This window comes from Haemorhous mexicanus, chromosome 1 (assembly GCF_027477595.1).
Source record: "Haemorhous mexicanus isolate bHaeMex1 chromosome 1, bHaeMex1.pri, whole genome shotgun sequence".
Lineage (NCBI taxonomy): Eukaryota > Metazoa > Chordata > Aves > Passeriformes > Fringillidae > Haemorhous > Haemorhous mexicanus.
Window position 1 is genome coordinate 144,251,397 of NC_082341.1, and position 19,641 is coordinate 144,271,037.

Consider the following 19,641-nt stretch of genomic DNA (forward strand, 5'->3'; position numbering starts at 1 on the left):
CTTAAAACCCAGCATTTATCAATTCTAATGATATTAAGAAGGTAGGGCTTTCAGTGGTGAAAGAAACCAGCAGAATCTGGTTTGGGGACCTAGCTTCACAAGCAATGAACTTTGCTGTGTTTTTTCACAACTGGAGGAATGGGCTGAGTTTCACAACATTTTAGCTTCTGGTTGGACTTCCATGACAAGCAAAGGTGATATTTGCAGGTTGAAGTACAGCCCTTATTTACTTTAGTAGCAGGAATGAGTTTTGTCCTCACTGTCTTTTACTGGCAGGGCTTTTGTTCCCACAGTGAAGTCAATAACCCTGCCCTTCACCTCCAGCCCCACAGCATGTGGCTGGGCAGCATCCTTGCTGTGCTCTCTCTCCTAAACAGCCTCTTGCTTCAGCCTGATTTCTGCCCTAAACAATATTTCTTCTTATAACTTTATTTTTACTTACGGCCTAAAATTCCAGATTAAATGACATCTCCTAGCAACTGGTATATTTTTGTACCTAGTCTGCTAACTTTCAGTGTTTGGATATTGCTCTCCATTCATTTTGCTGTCTCAGGCAGAAAACACTGGTTTCCAGATACCTACTGGTATGTGCATTTGTTTGTTAAATTTCTAAACAGTTGAGTCAGTTAAACAGCTAAATTTATATCCATATGTTTGTTGACTCCATAGATGTACTCCAGAGGAAAAAAAAAAAAGCGCAATGTAGTCCTCCTGCTTGGTGCATCTTTAGAAGAGAGATATGGGGCAGCAACTCCTTGAAAGGGGTGTCTCATTTGAGATGTTTTGGAATGGGGCTCTTTTTCCTACCGTGCAAACCCTTGGCATTTCTTGACATGTTAAAGAAACATTGAGTAATGAGCTTACCACCCTCTGCAGACAAACCATGTGTGTCCTCCCAACGAGCCATGGCAAAAGCCCATGTTGGCTCTCAAGAGCAGGACGGGGCTGAGTTATGTCCACAGTGAACCTTTCATGGACCTCACATTAAAATGAGCCATTTCTTTTTTGGCTATTTAGCTCAGTGATGTGATGTGACTTTTAAATGTGTGTGAAGAGGCATTTGCTGCTTTTATCTTTGTAGGAAGCATGGCAGGATCTCAGCATACTGCAGAGAAGGGCTCATGCATCAAACCAAGCGCCTCATTGGAAATTCTTAAATTTTTTTGGGACTTGTCTATGAATTTGCCTTCAAGAAGCATTAGCAAGTAGGGCTCATCTGTGGTTTATTAACTTTAGTAAACCACAGTCTCTATCTGAGGTTCCTCAGGTGGTCAGCAGAAACAGCAGCTTTCAGGATGTGCATCATTACTGCAGCTGTCTGCTGCAGACTGGATGGGGAATTCCCAAGCAGAGCCTGGAAACAGACTGTGCAGATGTTTTGTGCTGGTCAGGTGGATCCTCTAACACAACAGGGTGAAATCCATCCTTAATTTCAGTTTCTTGTTTTGTCACTTCTCTATCCATGCAAACTTGACTTAATCTATTTTTTCTGTTTGCAATGGCTATATATGGAATTTATGCGTAATAAAAAGATGCTGTCCACAAGAATAGAAGAACAACTGATAATTCATGACTTTTATTTCTGTAACTTCTCACTTCCAGAATATCTATTTGACAAACTGTGAGTCATATACATTGGCTGGGACAGATATGCTTAGCTCTGATTTGTACAGTGAGATGTAAATTATCAGCTAATTAAATGAAAACTTTCTCTGTGAACTACTGCTTCCCCTCTCTTCCTTTCCCCCCAGCCCCCTCCCTTCTGCTTTTACTCACCAGTGTTTAAAGCCATGATGCCATTGCCTGACAGCCTGAAAACATGCCACACTCCTTCTCCAACAGCAGTGTTTCCTTCAGGACTGCTGGCAGGTATAAAGATTGAAGCTGCCCATGACTTCCTGCAAAAACAACGTGGCATCAGGACTAGTTACAAACAATGGGGCATTTAACTTCACATCTCTGCTAAAAAAAGTACTTCCTGCCCCCAGGCTTCAACTGTGCTGGCTCAGAGAGATGGACACTTAGGGCATTCTTTAATACTCTTTGTTTTCCTGCAGAAGCCCCTGCAAGGTACTGGCCAAAGCTCTGCTCTGCCAGATGATCCTCGAAAGGCAGATTTGCATCCTGCTAACTCTAAAATTCATAAAATGTCCGTGTGAGGAAGGATGTGTGCGAGTCATTCCCTGACTGCTGAGTGGAACCATAGATAGATGTGATCACCTGATGAGAACATGAATTTTGTCAGATCTTGCTGAGCTGGTTGGGTCTTGCCTGCTACATGTGATGGTCTCATTAACACCTACTGACAGATGTGCTCCTCTCAGCTTGGCCAGAGGTGCCTGCGTGTCAGTAGGCAGTGCTGAGTGGAGACATGTGTCAGTTTTTGGCAATTTTATGCAGTTTGGCTCCAGAAGGATTAAAATCTGCTGTAACATAAAGCAAGGTAACCTTGTGCAGTTGTTTAGAGCAGCATTAGGTTAAAAATCTCTGTGCACCGAGGCTTTGTAAAAGAGGATGCTTGTCAGTTCTCCTGGAGCAGAAGCAGTGAAGCCAGTGGATTCTCCTGTGCATCCTTTCTCCTCACTTACCTGTTACCCCAGGCAGAACACCACTCACACACAGAGGGCAAGGAGCTCTTCTCTGGAAAGCAAAGTCTGGGATGAGCTCCTCCATGATGTGACTTTTCCAGCCTGCTCCCCTGCTCTGTCACCTCCTGTTCCTTTCCCCAGCTCTCCCCTGACCACAGTCCCATGAGGCCAGTCTCCTGCACTGAAGTTTATCAAGCTGGGTTCTTTCAGAAGAACAAAGAGCATTAAAATACAGGCTTTTTCTACATGGAAACTGTACCACACTGTTGTATGCCTTGGAATGATATACAGACATTTAATAACACACATGAACGATTTCTCCCTGCACAAAAATCCAGTGACAAGAATCTGTCACTGATAAACTGTGTTGGGTTTGAGTGGCAGGGTTTTGGTAGCAGGGGCACTTCAGGGGGTGGCTTCTGTGAGAAGCTGCCAGAAGCTTCCCCCGTGTCTGACAGTCCCAATGCCAATCCAGGACAGCCAAGGCCAAACCCATCAGCAATGTCAGTAATACCTCTGTGATAATGTATTTAAGAAGGGGAAGAAAAACCTCTTCAGAATAACAGCAGTGGGGAGAGGAGTGAGAATATGTGAGCAGAAGTGCCCTGCAGACAGCAGGGTCAGTGAGGAAGGAGGGGAAGGGGGTGCTTCAGACAGCAGAGCAGAGATTCACCTGCAGCCCGTGGAGGGCCCCTCACTGGAGCAGGTGGGTGCCCAAAGGAGGCTGTGACTCCAGGGAAGCCCGTGCTGGAGCAGGCTCCTGGCAGGACCTGCAGACCATGGAGAGAGAAGCCCAGTCTGGAGCAGGTTTGCTGGCAGGACTTGTGAGCCTGGGAGGGACCCACACTGGAGGAGTTTGGTCCTGAAGTACTGCACCCCATGGGAGGGACCCACACTAGAGCAGCTTGTGGAAAAGTGAAGCCCATAGGAAGGACTCATGTTGTGAGCTTGGGGAGAACTGTGTCCCATAGAACTATTCCACACTGGAGAAGGCGAGGAGTGTCATCTGTCCTCTTGAAGAGGAAGGAGGGGAGGAGACAACGTGTAATGAACTGACCACAGCCCCCAGTCCCTGTCCCCCGAGGGGTGTGAATGCTCTGAGAATCTTCTCCTTTAGCAGCACTGATGTGACTTAGGGTCCTTCCACACGAATTGGTGCTTCACCACGTGAGGCTTGTTCAGGAAAAAAGGAAGGGGTATAAGAGAAAAGGTAGCAAAGGGGGCCATGAGAGGTTGGAGTGAGCTGATACCAAATGGGATGAAGAGGCAGAGGTAGGGACTAGGAGGAGCAGATGTGTTGGTGAAAAGGCAAAAGGGAGAGGCAGCAAGGAGATACAGGAATGGCAAATGATCTTTGCAGCAGCAATTTGAATGGACATGTGCCAGGAAAGATTTCATTAGTCAGGGGCAGAAGGAAGGATGCCATGGTGAGATGTGAGATGATCTGAAGTGTGTCCGTGAGGGTGGAGGGAAAGGCTGTGTCTTGGCTATGGGCTGAAGGAAGAATCTGGAAGGCTTCAGTGTGGCCTGGAAGCAATCAAGGGTTGCCCTGTGGCCTCTGTTATGTATAAGGTCAGATTAGATATTCACAGTAGTCTCTCCTGAGTTTAGCATCTATAAATCTGTGAAATAGAAGCTTTAAACCACAATAAAGGCCTGAGTCCTTGGAGCATCATACTGAAAGCCCAGAATATCCTGAGATATTTGCTTTAAGACTGGGATTTGGGGGTATAGAAAATCTATTTCAGGATTTTTTTTATTATTTTTTAGGGTTTATTTCATCTACCTAGTTTTACAGGTAGAATATATTAAAAAACTTCTAATAAAATATTTAAAGCCCTCTAAATATCCTTAAAAGACTCTTTTCATAACGTGTGTTGCATAAATAGGCAGGATGCTGCCAGGATGTGATATACAGATGTCATCACTTTGATAGTTTGACAGATTTCACAGCCAGAAGGCACCACCATGGTGGTTTCCTCTGCCCTCCTGCATAATGCAGACCATGGAGTTTTGCCCAGCAATTCCCACACTGATACATGAGCTACATCATGTACAGAGACATCCATGCTTAATTCAAGTATCTGTTGGGGTGATGGAGAACCTACCATATCCCATGTCAGCTCCTCCAGTGGTTAATTACAAGACCATTAAGGAGAAAAATGTGCCTCACTCTCAACTGCACTTTTTTTTAGCTCCACTCTTCCTGGTTTATATGACTCTGTCTGCTAAGTTAAGTAGTTTCTGGTACTGTATTCCTTCTCCATGTATAGATACTTATAGATCAATTCATCCCTTATATTCCTCTTGGATAATATAAATGGATTGTGCTCCTTTGGGTCATAGTAAGATATATTTTCAATCAGGCTTACAGCTCTTCACCCAACCTTCCTCAGTGTTACTTCATGATTTTTAAGTGTTGACAGCTGAACTGGACTCATTTTGTCTCATTAATGTCATGTATAGAGCTAATAAGTTTCCCCTCCTACTCAATATTCCCACTTATACATCCTAGGGTCATATTGGCCCCTTTAACAAGAGCATCACACATGGAACTTGTATTCAATTGCTTATCTGTGGTGACCTCTTAGGTAAACAGCCAAGAAGAGCTTCCTGAATATTCTCTCTCTAAAAACTCCCATGGGATCCCCCTTCATTTGCAACTCCTCTTTGGAGACTTGTCATTTAACTGCCTCATAATCCATTTTTAAAAGTGCCATATTGATTTTTACAGTGCTACCATTCAGAACAAACTGAATGGCAGAAAGCAACCCCCAGCATGGCTCTGATCTCCCAAGGACCTATTTCCATGGAGATGCATGCCCACAGCTTCTGCCTCCCTACAGCAGCTCTGTGCCTTGGCTGGCACTGAGGGAGCATGCAGCCACCCCAGCTCCTGTTTCTGGTGGAGGTCTGCTGCTGCTTCAAATCTATAATTGGAAGCACAGGAAATTGGAGCAAAAGCACCAGCCATGAGCTCTCAAACATCTAGAGAGGGTAAAACGGATTTGCAGCTAATGCTTGCAGAGATGGCAGAACTGCTACTGATGTGTTTAGATACCAATGCTTCTTGATGGTTTTCAGAGAATATTTTGAGACAATATCCTACTCTCAGGAGGTCCAAACTGGCCCATGGAGAAGTATTAGTCTGAAAATTCCATACAAATGCCCTGCTGCTAGTGCTTAAAACCACACTGTTTTTAGAGTGGTTTTAATTTAACAGGGAGGGGTGTGTGACTGGTGACCCAAGAGAAATGCTGAAGGCTGAGGGTGGTCCTTGGTCCGACGTGTTTGGATAATATTCCAGACAATCTTGGTTTTCCTGTTGGTTGCCAAGTCCCTCATGGGACTGGCAGAACATTGTCCAAAAGGTTCATATTTTGAGATTAAGAGGCAGCTTGTTATGGGACTAATAACATGGAGAAAGAGGGGAAGCATGAAGAAAGCCTAATTTCCCCTGCGTAATACTGTACAACTCATGGAAGTGGAGGAGGGCAAAAGAGATGCTGCCTCAGGGTAAAACAAGCAGCTGTTGTCCCCAGGAGGAATTAGACAGTGGGAGCCCTGAATCCCACAATTTCTCATGTTCCTGACAAAAGTTTTACCTGCCAAGAATTGCCAAAATCAGGCTGAGTCTGGGACCTAAGGGATGTGGACAAAATCAGCCAGCATAACAGTACCCTCCATGCTCTGGATTAAAACTTAAACAGAGGCAGAAATAACCCTGCAATGTCCCCTAAATACTAAAATTTCCTGCTGTAATGACAACAGGCAGGGGCTTATCTGGCTTTCCTGCATGTGGGAGTGTTTCTGTTGTGCAAATCCTTGCAGCTTCACTTTTCGTGTGGGGCAACTGTTGCAGCTAAGTAAAATTGTTAAAATGAGTTAATCAGCTTAGTACAATGGTTTCCAATATTTTCCATAAAACAATTTGCCTCCCACATAGTCTGCTCTGTCCCATTTCCCAGCATGGAGGAGAGCCAAAGCACCCCTCAGGCTGAGCATCCGGCGCTCAGCACCAACCAGGCTCTCCCGTCTCGCCTGGAAAGCGCCAGGGCAGAGTGTTCAAGCTGAGACTTAGGATGTGCCCTGAAGTGCTTCATTTCTCTGCAGTAAAACTCCCCAGTGAAGGAAAAGCAGTTTTCCTAATCTGCCTAGAGCTGTTGGTGGAGGCTGGAGGTGGCTACGCACACTCCCTCAGCCTGCCCTCTGTAATGGATGGCTGAAGCTCTCGAGGCTATAGAATGCTGCCTCTCTTCAGCTCATAACTGGGCTCAATACAATTTTTTGTTTGTTTTTAACCCCTAATTCCAAGGCTTTTCTCTACCTATCCCTAATTTTCTGATGGTGCCTAACAAAGAGCAGATGAAAGCCTGGATGTAAGGAGCTGGGCTGACCCTGGTCAGCAGGATGCCCCCCGTTTTGTGTCGCAGGTCTCACTGAGAGCTGCGTTTGTCACCCCACAGCACAAGAACCCGGTGGCTTTGGATGGGAAGGTGGGCCCTGCTGTCACCCCAGGCTCTGGCTCTGCATCTGAACTGGCCACTGCAGGGGACGTGTCCCAGTTTCTCAGCTGACAGCCCGAGGTATTGACTTAAATGAGTCTGGAATTAGTCACAGCTACATAGTAGCAGATTTTTACCTGGAAGAGGTAGAAAATGCATTAGCAGTTCCATTTGAAATGTAAAGTAATGATAATTAACAGAGGTAACTCTTTGCTTCCCATTCAAGTCTTACCTGCAGGAAAATTGAACTGAGAAAGATGTCTTGGTAGATGCCTTGGTCCTGTCGTACCACAGGATTGCTGAGGAATGCTTTTCAAAGCTATTCTCCATCCCTTTTAAGCAGCTGCTTCAGCATCCCTGTTCCTAGAAAGGATTTTTTTTTTTTTTGTTCCTAGAAAGTGTCCAGTGTGCATCCTTGCTGTTATTTTAGCCTGTTGTTCCATCACTGACATGGAGATGAGGTTAATCCCCTTGTCTCCCTAAAAAACCCCTGTAGCAATTTGTTCTCTGCTCTATCTCCTCCCAAGGCCAAGGCCTTGGTGCCATTCTTTAAAAGGAATACTCTTCTTTTTGACAGTGTGTTTCTCACATGCAATAATTCAGTGTACTTCCCATGTGATGCTAATAACAGTAGAAGGCAAGAAATCACATCAGGTGCAGAGAAGCAAGAAGGCAATGACAAGGCAGCGACATGAATGAGACAAAGGAGTGCATAAGAGAGGAGCAGACCTCAGACATGCCAAGAGCGGGACAATGTGACACCTCACCCGTGAAAGTGTCACTGCACACACAGATCAGCACCTGGGGGCAGGGAGAGGGGGCATGGGAGAAGCAGGGGCTGTGGATGGCACCTTCTTGTCTCCCACATAAGGGGTTTCTTTTGCACCACAGTGCCCAGCCTGTTCCAAACAATCCAACTGGTAACAGAGTCTTCTTGGAAGACTTGCAGCTCCTCTGTTGACTTTCAAGGTTTAGCAGTGACAGGTAAATGCAGTTCCAGTTCTACAGTAAGGAGATGGGACATGAAGAGACGATGTGAGGGAACGTGTCCTTTTGTCCTTTCACAAGCAATGGGTAAACAGTGGGACTGGGAATATCCTGTGTGTTTCTTGGGTTGGATTTCATTCTCTGGACTTCACTATGGACTTAGGATATGTGCTCACATCAGAAGGCTTTACTCAAATGAGCACAGATCTGCTCAGCTAACACAATCTTAGTTCAAGAATACAATTTTTGGACAGGGACAGGGCATTGAGCTAAATGGGTCCTAAGCTAAAACTTAAGGCATCATTCCAAGCAGCACAACTTGGGCCTGTAACCCCTGATAAATGCTCAGGGTAAGGTAAGCTTTGATCCACAGGATGGACATGGGTATAACACAAGGTCACGCAAGTTTCATCAAGGACCAATTGTCACTGGAAGGAAAATGACCAGGAAAAATGAACTGTACAATTGGTTGCTCCATTGACAGCTTCTGACAAACTGTGCAAAAAAAAAATGCAGCCCCATCCCCAAGATCTGTAATGCTAAACCCATATGGGCACTAATGGAAACGCCTTGCCCACAGCTTCAACTAATATTTTCTGTGTCACCAGGGAGAAATATTTCATGATCACGACAGCTGCTGTTTCATTATAAAGCAGATCTGGTTTAGGTGGCATATTGTTTATAATGGAAAAAATCCTAGTGTGCAGCACACAGAGTTGTAATAATATGGCACCACTGTAACCCCCAGGGAGACCCTGATGGTGAAAAGGGTATGTGGCATAGCAACTTTCTCTTTCTTGTTCTAATTTCCCTCAGCCCGAGAAGTAACGCACACAGATGTGTTCAAAAGCAGATCTTTCCCTGCTGACACAGTCTTCTCACTGACAAGGTTTATGGAGTAAAAAGCTTTTTAAAGATATAAACAGAATTTAGTAAATTGCAGTCCCATCATGAGATGCTAAAATAAAAAAACATGATTTATGATTTTTTTTAGATGACAAATTATCTTGTCTTTGTCAGTTATAGCTTACATGATGTAATTTTGCTCTACTATTTTGCATTAATCCAGTGTTTTGTGTTTGACCAAAACATGTCATCAGTATCTGCCTTACAAATGTGAGAATATTCAGAATCATGGCGGAAAAGAAAAACCTACATATATGGAAGAACATAATATCATGCTGGAATTTCATCATTTCAGCATTTTTGTGAAACCTACCTAATCCATTGACTTTTAAATTGCTTGCATGCCATAAACACTGAGAATAAATGGGGCGGGTGGGATGGAAGTGAAATGCCTCGCAGCATAAACAGTCTAGTACCTGCTTCTTTTGTGGTTTGGTCCCCTTAGAGGATGCTTCACTACTGACAAGGGCATCCCCCAAGTCTTGAGAAATAAGGGCAGTGAAAGGAGAATTCTTCCTCACTGTGTGCAGTGTCTGCTCACTGTTGCACTGCACTAAAGCAAATTCAGAAGAGCTGCTCTGGATCCACAGCCAAGCCCTGCCCAGCAGAGCAGAGCCCTTTGCTCAGGTAACAGCTGTGCTGTGCTGCATTCAGGCAACCCCTGCACCCGTGCAGCAATTCACTGCACAGACCCAGGGATGCCACTGGGGAAGGAGACTTGAGGGTGGGCAAAAGAGCTCTGACCACCTTCAGGTGTTGGAAACAACCTGAATGAGAATGCTCAGACTGTCAGGTGAGAGTTGTTGCTAGAGAAAATTCTGGGGTTTTTTCCCCTCCTGTTCATGACCTGGATCAAGCTTGATCTTATTTAAATCAAACAAAATACTTTTACTGTATAATAAAAATTCATGTTTTAATACATTGCCATGCACAAATGAAGTCAAACAATGCAGAGTACAAAATTGTCAAATATACAAAATGATAAAGCAGATACCCAAAGCTTCCAGAGATCATGCCCAAAGATACCAAAAACTTGATATTGGTTTTAATTTTATTGTTTAAAAGAACTCCTCCCTCCCACCCGGGCTTTATTTTTGTTGATTTTTGAAAACAGAAGGAAGTAAAGACTGAATATAAAAGCTGTAAGTTGGAATTAAGTGATGGCCACTTTGTATGCTAAAAATTAGTTTGCATGATAAGTTTTGTTTTGGGAAAAAAGCACTGCTGTGCAGCTGAACACCTTGGATGCCTGGGGAAATGCAGTGTACATCAAACAAAAAGGCACACTTCTGTCTCATGCCACCTCATTTGGCTCCATCATTAAAAAGTTCAGCCATAGATGTACTGGGAGTAACAGTGTGTCACTTTATAAGCATTAGAGTGCTGGCATCTTCCTAGATTATCAACCAAGTTAACATTAAAAGGAGATCACTGGCTTAGAGTATTTCCTTAGTGAATCTAAACCAGAACTCAGTCCAAAGGCAGCAGGACCAGACACAACTTGCTGGCTTCAAGTGACTGCTTTGACCATGGCCAAGGGCTTGCAGTCAGCCTTTCTGCATCCAGCTGTCCTACATCAGGTGACCAGATCTCCCAGGACCTTGATCCCAATCTCCCTCTCACTCCCTGCAGCTCGTGTCCATCATCAGCGGCCAATGTGGATGCACCAGCACATCCTGGTATCTGATTCTGTCCATGGGCTCCTTTTTGGGAAGCAGCCTTTGGAGACAACTCAGGTGCAACTGCAATTCCAGCTGCCTGCTTTCCTCAAGGTCATGTTCAAATAACCTTAAATTGAACTCCCCAAAGCAGAGGACCCAAATGTAGAGCCCCCTTTGCTGGTTTATGGTGTGCAGAGCCAGGCAGGCATTCTTCCCATCTTAACCCAGACAGTGAAAAAAACAATAATTTCGAGGCCAGGTCCAGGTAGCTGCAGCCCCTACAAGAAACTGAATGCAAAGCCCAGCATGTCCCAAAGTACTGCCCTGCCACCTTCAGATTCTGCAATATCTGTGAGAAATTTAAAAATACACATTTTAGCCTTGCCAAGCATCCCTGCAGCTCAGTGCAAAGCAAAGGAGTCTTCTCCTCAGAGGACACATCCCCTTTGGGGAAATGCTCGTCATTCCCATGACCAGGGGATTGTCCAGTCCTGCCAGGAAATGTCTCCTGCTGTGGCTGCAGGAGCTACTCAGCACAGACCACTGCTCTCTGCCTGTGGGTTAGCCCAGCATGGCTCCATTCCTCCCCTTGGTCAGTGGTGTTGGATTCAGGGGAGAAGGACGAGATGCCAGTCTCATGCTGAGATGCTTTGCATAGGCTGGAAGCTCCTGTCCCTCTGTGTGCTTTTTCTACTGTCACTTAATCTCTTTTCCACCTTTCTCAGAAGTGCAGAGAAGGAGTCTCTTACATACAAGGGAAGCAGACAAAGTGCTAAAAGGACTCCAAACATTTCTTTATCTATCTGCTCTTGAGACCAAAGCCTGGCTCGGTAAGGAAAACTTCTGCTGAGATGTAAAGCTGCCCTCTCAATATTGAAAAAAACCCAACCAACTCAGCAAGTCCCCTAAGCATCTGATGGGACAATCTGAGTTTTTTTTCCTTCCCTGCACAGCTTCTTATTGCTTACATGCAGTTTTGCTGCAATACCAATCTCTCTGCTATAAAAAACCCCCTGTGTTTTGCTATTTAATTTGGTGACTCATGATATTAAATAGATAAATTCAAGGCAAATGCTTAATAGAAGGAATGTGATTAGAGGTGTAACAACTACAGAGATTTTTTTTTTTCTGAGAAACTATTTAAATATATTTTGAATTAGTACCAGAAAGGAGTTTCTCATTTCCTTCTTAGACTGAGCCTGGTCTGAGCCTGAGCTGTGATAATGCTGGCAGAAGCAGATGTTAGAGTCATGTGCCAGTTCAGCTTTACCCCTGCCCAGCTGGTCCCAGCCATGCCTGTCACAGAACACTCTCCTCCAGAGCTGCAAGGTGTCTAATACCAATCTGCAGTAAGCATTGCTTTTATAGTTTCCCTTGTTTGTGTGAACTGTTTACTCTTTAGACTGTACATCCCAGTTTGTGCTTTCCCCACAGCTGATGAAGCACATGGAAGATGACTCCAGTGGTTCACACATGCCTTGTGCACATCAACAGGGCTTTTGTGAGATCTGAATCAGACACCAAGTACTCCTTTGCTTATTTCTGAAGTACAACATTCAAACCAGCCAATGGTAACAGGACCCAATCTGGCAAAAACCCACTGCTGGGAGCAGCTGTCATTTCTCTGGGTAATCCCACTGATGCAATTTCACTTCCAGGGCTTTATTAACCAGCTCCAATGGGGCTCCTCATAAGAACAGAAGTTTGCTGTCTTTGAAGCAAGGAACCTGTGTACCATGCCCAGCTGCACAGCGATACAATCGCCCTCTCCACCAGCACTGCAGCTTCTCTGCTAGTTGTCGCAGGCACGAAAATCTGTTTCTTGCCAGCAAGATGCTACCTCCTTCAGAGGCAAACCCACAGCTGTTATGCCTTGCTTTGACTACACATCCACATGGCCCCATCATTTGCATGCAGCATTTTGTCCCAGGCTGCCATCAATGAAAGGCTACAGACTCTTGGTATGTCCAAGGGTTTTGTTGTCCTTTCTTGTCCAGTTCTCTTACTTTAATTATGTGCAGCAGAACCTTATAACTGTGAGCAGACCTAGTGATACTCATACCAAATGCACAGCTTTCCACAGAAGCTGTTTAAATTAATACCATTTGGTGGGGGAGTGGAAAAAAAAAAGGATATAGATTGCCCTGCCTTCCTGTAATATTGGAAACTTCAGGATATTTTTAATTCAGAAGTTTACATCTGATGATCTAGTCTAATCCTTGCATAACACATGCCTAATAACTTCATCCAGTAATTGCTGCACCGAGCCTGGATTTCAGTTTGAGGTAGAGCTTATTGACTTAGAAAAATACTCTGCGTACATTTAAACTGAGTAAGTTGTCTCCACTGGTAATCATCCTCCCTGTTGAGTATTTGCACTTAATTTCTAGCCTGAAATCAGTTTCCAACCAGCAGAGCACATCATTCCCTTTTCCTCTAAACAGAAGAGCTACCTGCCTTCAGACAGTACTTCCCTGACTAGGTAGGAGATTGTGATTGCAGACGGAGATCAAGTCACCTCTTCAAATTGCCTCTGATAAATTAATAGCTTGAGCTTCATTAGTTTGGCACTATAATAAGACCTGTTTTCCTGCCCTTGAACGACACTGGGAACTATTGAAAATAATCTTCCCAAGTTGTCGATACCTTTTTTGAAAGACTGACAGTGATCAAACAAATGGAATGGCATTACTATGGCCAGGTCTGACATCCCAGCTGGCAAGAGCATCTCTGGGGCTGATGCTGAGCAGATAATTTATGACACCTTCTTATGACAGCCACTGTATTATTGCAGACATACTCTACATGCTACTAAATTGGACTTGCTGCTTTCTCTCCTGGATTTTTAACTTTTCTGTCTTCCAGGTTATTCTCCACTACTGACCTGCTCAGATCATTATTTATTGTGCCCCCGTTTTTGTCATCTCTGGCTGTTGGCAACAGTAATTTTCTCTTTCCCTGGGGGGTATATTGAAAATAGAGCAAACCTTGGGAGGAGCTCATCAGAAATAGTCTCAGTGAGGATAATTCATATTTACAGCTATTTTTTGTGATCAGCCTGTAATCCATTTTTAATCCATTAAATATGGGTGATATTGATTTTGCATTGTGCTATTTTGTTCTTTATCAGAATCAAATGCTCTATAGGAGGCTAAGTATAGTATGCAAGCAGAGCTTCATTCCTCAACAATCCTTTGATGCCACGAAAATAATAGCAAGTTTATTTGGCATAATACAGTTCTATAAAAATAATATGGAGGATTTAATCAATTTTTAATTGCTCTAATGATTATGCCATATCAACTTTTCCATGATTTTGCCTAAGACTCATAGGAAGCTAATGACTCAATAGTTTTCTGTATCAAACCACTAATTCTTCTGAATTATTGTGGGTCTGGTGTCATTTGAAGCTTCTTTTATGCTTTCTGGTTCTGAGGAGTCCTAGGCAAATTTTCCTTCACTTTTGGATTCAGTTAATGGTTCTACAAATTTAAAGTTATGTTTGGCGAGTTACTGCTTAATATTACCTGTAATTACTGATGAAGTAGGAGGAATTACATTTTAATGTGTAATCTGACTCTCTCCTTCCACTGCTTTCAAATACAAAACAAGACTGTTGGGTTTCCAATGTAGTGTGAGCAATCTCTGTGCTGGGCCTGTCTAACATCACACTTAGCTTTGCTATGGCAGTATTTATTAGGATATATGTAAACTCTTTGGTGTAACCAGCCCTAACCTATTTGCCACTGACTTCCCATACATTTTTGGCTTCCTTCATTAAGCATCTACTTTCCTTTCTTGCTGATTTATCCTCATGAGCCTGCCTAATCACCCATAAATTATGTTGGTGGGTTTTTTTGCACTCCAGATTACTTTCCTGAATTTTACTATGAGAGGTTGCAGGTAATGCTGGTCATATTTTCCCCTCACCCATCAATTTTAATTATACCAAAGGACCTTCTCTTTTTAAATTAAGATCTTATTGACATACCAGGGTTAATTGCAGTCCTGCAGCAGAGCTGTTCAAGGAGACTCTGACGGCAGAGATGGTAACTGTTAAAGGGGACCAATGGGAAAGATGCAGGGTTTTACTTTTTGTTTTATTTTGAATAATACACATCTTTTAGCTTTGTGGCAGGTGGAGGGACGTTCATTTTAGTGATCACAAAAAAATGCCACCTCGATGCTGGCTCCTTGGCTGGCACTAATCAACATATCTCTGGAGCCTGCAATGGAGTAGTGCCAATGGAGGTCTGGCAAGGTCTTCTGAAAATTCAGGGCAAACCCAGAATTTTGTAATTTTTAATGGTTTCATTTCCTCAATGACATTGCAGCTGCAGTTGAGTGACAACATTTACCCTAAGGAAGAGACAGGGAGGGGTGGACTCACTGGTACAGCACTGCCATGCATCTGGACAAGCAAAACCAAAGAGCTCATGGAGCTTTTCCAAACTCCCCTCCCGGAAGGCTGCCTTTCCCTGAACAGAATAAATGGCAGGTGTTCAGGCACAGAAAGCCACCCAGCTGAAAAAAACCAAGGAACAAAACAGGGCAAAGGATGATCTCAGCTGCAGCTTGCTCTCTGGGGTGAGCAATTCCTTCAGGTTTCTGGTGGAGGCCGTCTCACGGTGGGAAGCACTCGGAATGGCTGAGTTCTGACAGCGATTCCTGGAGGGGTCTGATGCTGAACCTGGGCACAGAGAAACCAGGGGAGCGTGGCAGCAGGGGGAGGCTCCGGGCTGGGAGGAAGGCTGCAGGTCTGCACAGGAACAGGGTCCTGGTCACAACCCTGCCTTGTCTCAGAGATAATAACTGGTGATCAATGTAACAGCAGCATGGCCTTTATGAATTTATCTGTCTCCACAGGCTGATAATGGCTGCTTTATGAAAATAGCATTAGTCTTCCACTCTTTTGCAGCGAACTAATGGCTCTGAGCATATTTAAATTCACTTCCTTTGCCGGAATAACTTATTTGCTCCCTTTCATGTTGACTTGGTCTTTGGCACTCTCGACAGAAATGATTTATTGACTAGAGATAAAGCATTCTTTCCCCTGAACTGTTCCTGCGACCCAGGCAAAAGCGGATATGTCTGGTATTAATAAGGTGTTCAGCATAAAAAATGCAATAGACTTGATTGTCTGCACTCAACAGCCTTTCCGAGAATGCAGTACCTGCCCCCATTCATAAGAACAAAAACCTCTCCCACATGTTTATTTATATTAAAAAGTTTTCAGAAGAATACGCTGGGATCCAGATAGTTGTTCAGGAGATGTAGAACAATTTCATAAATATCCCTGAGGAAGCATGGCCTACTTTGGGAGAATAACAGTGATTAAAAAAATCCAAACACAATGAATAGTTAAATACAAGCCAAAAAGTACAGTTATTTCCTTATGGCTCTGGCAGACAGTTACACACGTGAGAAGTGTCACGGGGCTCGGGGGAGCTATGCTTGCAGTTCTCCACATGCATAGGCTGGCTGCAGGATGGAGCCTACAGCAGCTTCAGGGGAGGTTTGTCCGATAGGCACCTACAGCCGACGTCTCTCCGAGTCTGGCTACTCAAGGGTCTGGACTTGATTTTCACATTTCTCAGGGCCTATAACACTGCTTTTCTAGGTCACCATAGCTAAAATCCTGGGAAGCTTTTAAAACAAACTGTTTTAACAGGATAAGTGCACACATCTAAATTCATGCCCATACACTGGAAGATGTTCAAAACTAACATTGATACAAAAAAAGGTTCTAGTGGGTCTCTGCCTAACGCAACTTCTTCTCACACACCCTTTAAAGATAACATTCTCTGATAAACTCTTCTTTTATCATTCAAATTATTCTGGATTTTTTCACTGGGTAGTAAAATAAGAGAACTCCTACTGTAGAAGTATAGCATTCTCTTTTTAATTTAACGTATCAATCAAAGTATTTTGGTTTTAATTGCTTTACCAACATGAAATTGATGTCAGTTGTCAGAGTGCGTTTTTAAAACCTGTAGCAGAAAGAGCTGTAAAATTTGCTGAAGCTTACAGTGGACCTGTGCCATGCACATGGATGGCTCTATTGGTATCAGATTCCAACCTGCAACCCTATGAAAAGCTCTAAAAAGTGCAAATGTTGCAACTGGCAAAGATCCTTATGTTTTAAGGAGAATTTTTACACCAATTAATTTGAAATTAGGGACCAGGATTTTCAGAAAGAGAATGTAGAAGCTTACTATTCTGTAATTCTTGGGAGCTCCATTTGAGAATCCATGGAAAGACCCAAACCATTAAAAATCACTAGCAACTTCTGAAAATCTTTGTCACCAGTAAAAATATTTTGCTTTTGCACTGAGTACTATAGTACTATCCACTATGCTGAATTTGAGATGGGTGGAGAGCTGAAACCTAAGCCCATAACCATCTAAAAATAAAATTAAACCCTGAAGATAATTATCTGTTTGTTGTACAGGCACCCTCAGTGGTTGACCTTCCATTCTCTAGCAATGAACTGCACAATAATTTTTCAGGATTGTAACACAGGAGCTTCCTCCAGAAAGGTGCCTGTGACTTACTCTAACTGCACATTCTCTCCATCACTGCATCTTCACACAGCATTGTCTCAGGCAGAGTTTGGAATAAATGCTAACAGCAACTCTACTCTTATCAGGCTGGAGAGAGTGACAGTATTTAAGCACACAAAAAAGCTACCTTTGATTTTAAAGAAAAAGGAACAAAGTGGTAAGCCCCCTCAGTATGTTGATAACATCAGTTCATTATAAAGAGTGTGCTGAGAAGGTCCTGATGTAAGGGACAGACACTAATTCCACTGAGTCCCCATGGAAGAAACAGCACCACAGCCAGCTGTGATACAACCAGTGATGAGGTCAGCCATTCAGAGACTGAACAAAGAACAACGTTCAGATTGAATGCAACAGTCATGAGCCTGCTACAGTATATTGAAAGGCTTATTGGAACCATTTGCTTATTCCCAGTTCCTACCAAAATACTGTTTTGAGTAGAAAGTGGAAAAAGTTAATGAAGAAATCTGCCCTCTCCAAAGGGAGTGTCTTGCTCCTTAGAAGTATAGTCTTACACTTTACCTTTTTAGAGAGTTTGGTTTGGACTACAATTTCCCAGCCCTGCCCAAAACATAGTGGTGGCCAGCATAAAGAACCTGAATTCTTCCAGTTTATTCTGGTTTTATTGCAGACCAAACCCAGGGTCACACACATGTCTGAGAAAGGCTCTCTCCCTTGCCTCTCCCTCGCTGAGTTAGAAAACACACTGGCACACCAACAACAGGACCCTTTGATATTTGGTGGGTGAGAGGGAGAGCAGACACAGTATCCTACAGCTCATTCAAACTACCCTGTTCTTGGCTACCTCTGTGACAGCTCTTCCCTAAGTCTTGATAAAAGAAGTCACATCTCTGCCACGTGCAAATCTATCTACACAACCTACTGTGAATCAGTGAAGGGATGCTAGTACTGGGCTTCAGGTTGGATGCAGTCTCAGCACAAACACTGAAACATATCCTCTGTATTTTAAAAAAGGACCATTATATATATATATGGACTGTGCTAGTTCTGTGAGAAAAGCACATATGAAGTGCTGATATTGTTTAACAGAATACCATTAGACTGCAAAACTAACACATACAAGACGTTTACATTCCTATCAGGGTGTAATATTGTGAACATATCCACTGAGATTGGAGAATTGTTGTAATTTTTCCTAAAACATCATGCCATCTGCATACATAATAAAAGAATCCAGTAGTTGCCATGCTAAAACAGGACTTCTAGTGAAGGGCATAGACAGTCCCCTAAAGGGAACTCAAAAGTTATGCACAGTGATGAAGACTGGAAGAAATTTTCCAGCTAAAGGTCTGTCAATGACCATTTTCAACAAATTAGATATTTTGGATATTTTGCACCACATATTTGCTCCACAGCAAACCAGGTCTCCCCAGAATGTATCAGCTGAGTGGGCTGATTTTACTTCAAGTTTGTCTTCAATCCTCCATGGTCATCTTCTGGCAGCGCCATTTATTGTGGTTTTTTTCATGAAGGAAAGTTCACTTTCATATCAAGTGGCAGGACAGCAGCTTTAGAGGCTGGAAATGTTTATGGAGAGCTCTCTGCTGGGGCTGTGAGAAACAAAATAGAAATCCAAAACCAGACTGTGAGTATACAACAGAGCAAAGAAATTATAATGCATTTCAACTAAAATGAAAAAAGCCAGGTTTAAGCTTAGTAGATGTACTCGTAGAATATATATTGTGACCCTAGAACTTTTTAAAATCAACTTTACTCACCAACCAAAAAACTCTTAATCCATTCCTTAGATAAATATAAAGTGCAGACCAGCAATCATTTGCATGATTTAACAAATCCTACTTGAATTTTATTGCCTCATTGAAAGCACTGCTTATTTTTCCTGTAGTCTGAGTCCCAGAGAGCAGGGCTCTTCTGTTTGGTTGGATTTGCACTAACTACTGAGGACTTGATAGCCAAAAGCTGGAAAGGCTCTGCCAAATGTCCAAGTAGAATTTGATGTTCCTGCACCCTTTCTGCTGGCTAAGATGGTAAGAACTGGCCATTTGTGCACAGGTGTGAAAACAGCTCAGCCATATCCTTCCCCCCTTCAGACCCCATAGGATGAGGAGGTTGCAGAGTTTCTCTTTCCCCTGCTAAGCAGTGCAGCACACAGTGCTGGGGGCTGCTATTCTGTGCCTGAAAACCCTTGCAGAGTGCCATCACACAATCAAGGAAGGGAATGTGGAGGTTACTTGTAACTTCTCCTCCCCTTCACCCAAACTTTTTTTTGAGAAGCACAGCAAAAGGACAAGAGGCAATGGACACAAGAAGCAACAAGAGATATTCCAGTTAGATGCAAAGAAAAAAAATCTTCCAAGAGAGGGTGGTTACCTTTTGGACTAAGTTCCTGACCAGGCTGTGGGACCTCCACCTACACAGATATCTGCAGCTCAACCAGATGAGTCCCCACACA

At 43.4% G+C, this 19,641-nt stretch overlaps 1 protein-coding gene across 2 annotated transcripts in view; it reads right to left on the reverse strand.

Moving 5' to 3' along the window:
* Positions 1–1,774: 1,774 nt before the first annotated feature.
* The window catches only part of SAMD12 (sterile alpha motif domain containing 12), a 184,396-nt gene continuing 166,529 nt past the window's right edge, over positions 1,775–19,641 (reverse strand). Inside the window, exon 5 of one of the 2 annotated variants that reach the window (XM_059865685.1) lies at positions 1,775–1,898. In XM_059865685.1, coding sequence (XP_059721668.1) covers positions 1,783–1,898 — 116 coding nt within the window. In that variant the 3' untranslated portion in view covers positions 1,775–1,782. Of the gene's footprint in view, positions 1,899–9,872; positions 18,779–19,641 lie in introns of those variants that run through there. The other variant, XM_059865712.1, reaches the window with a different exon arrangement.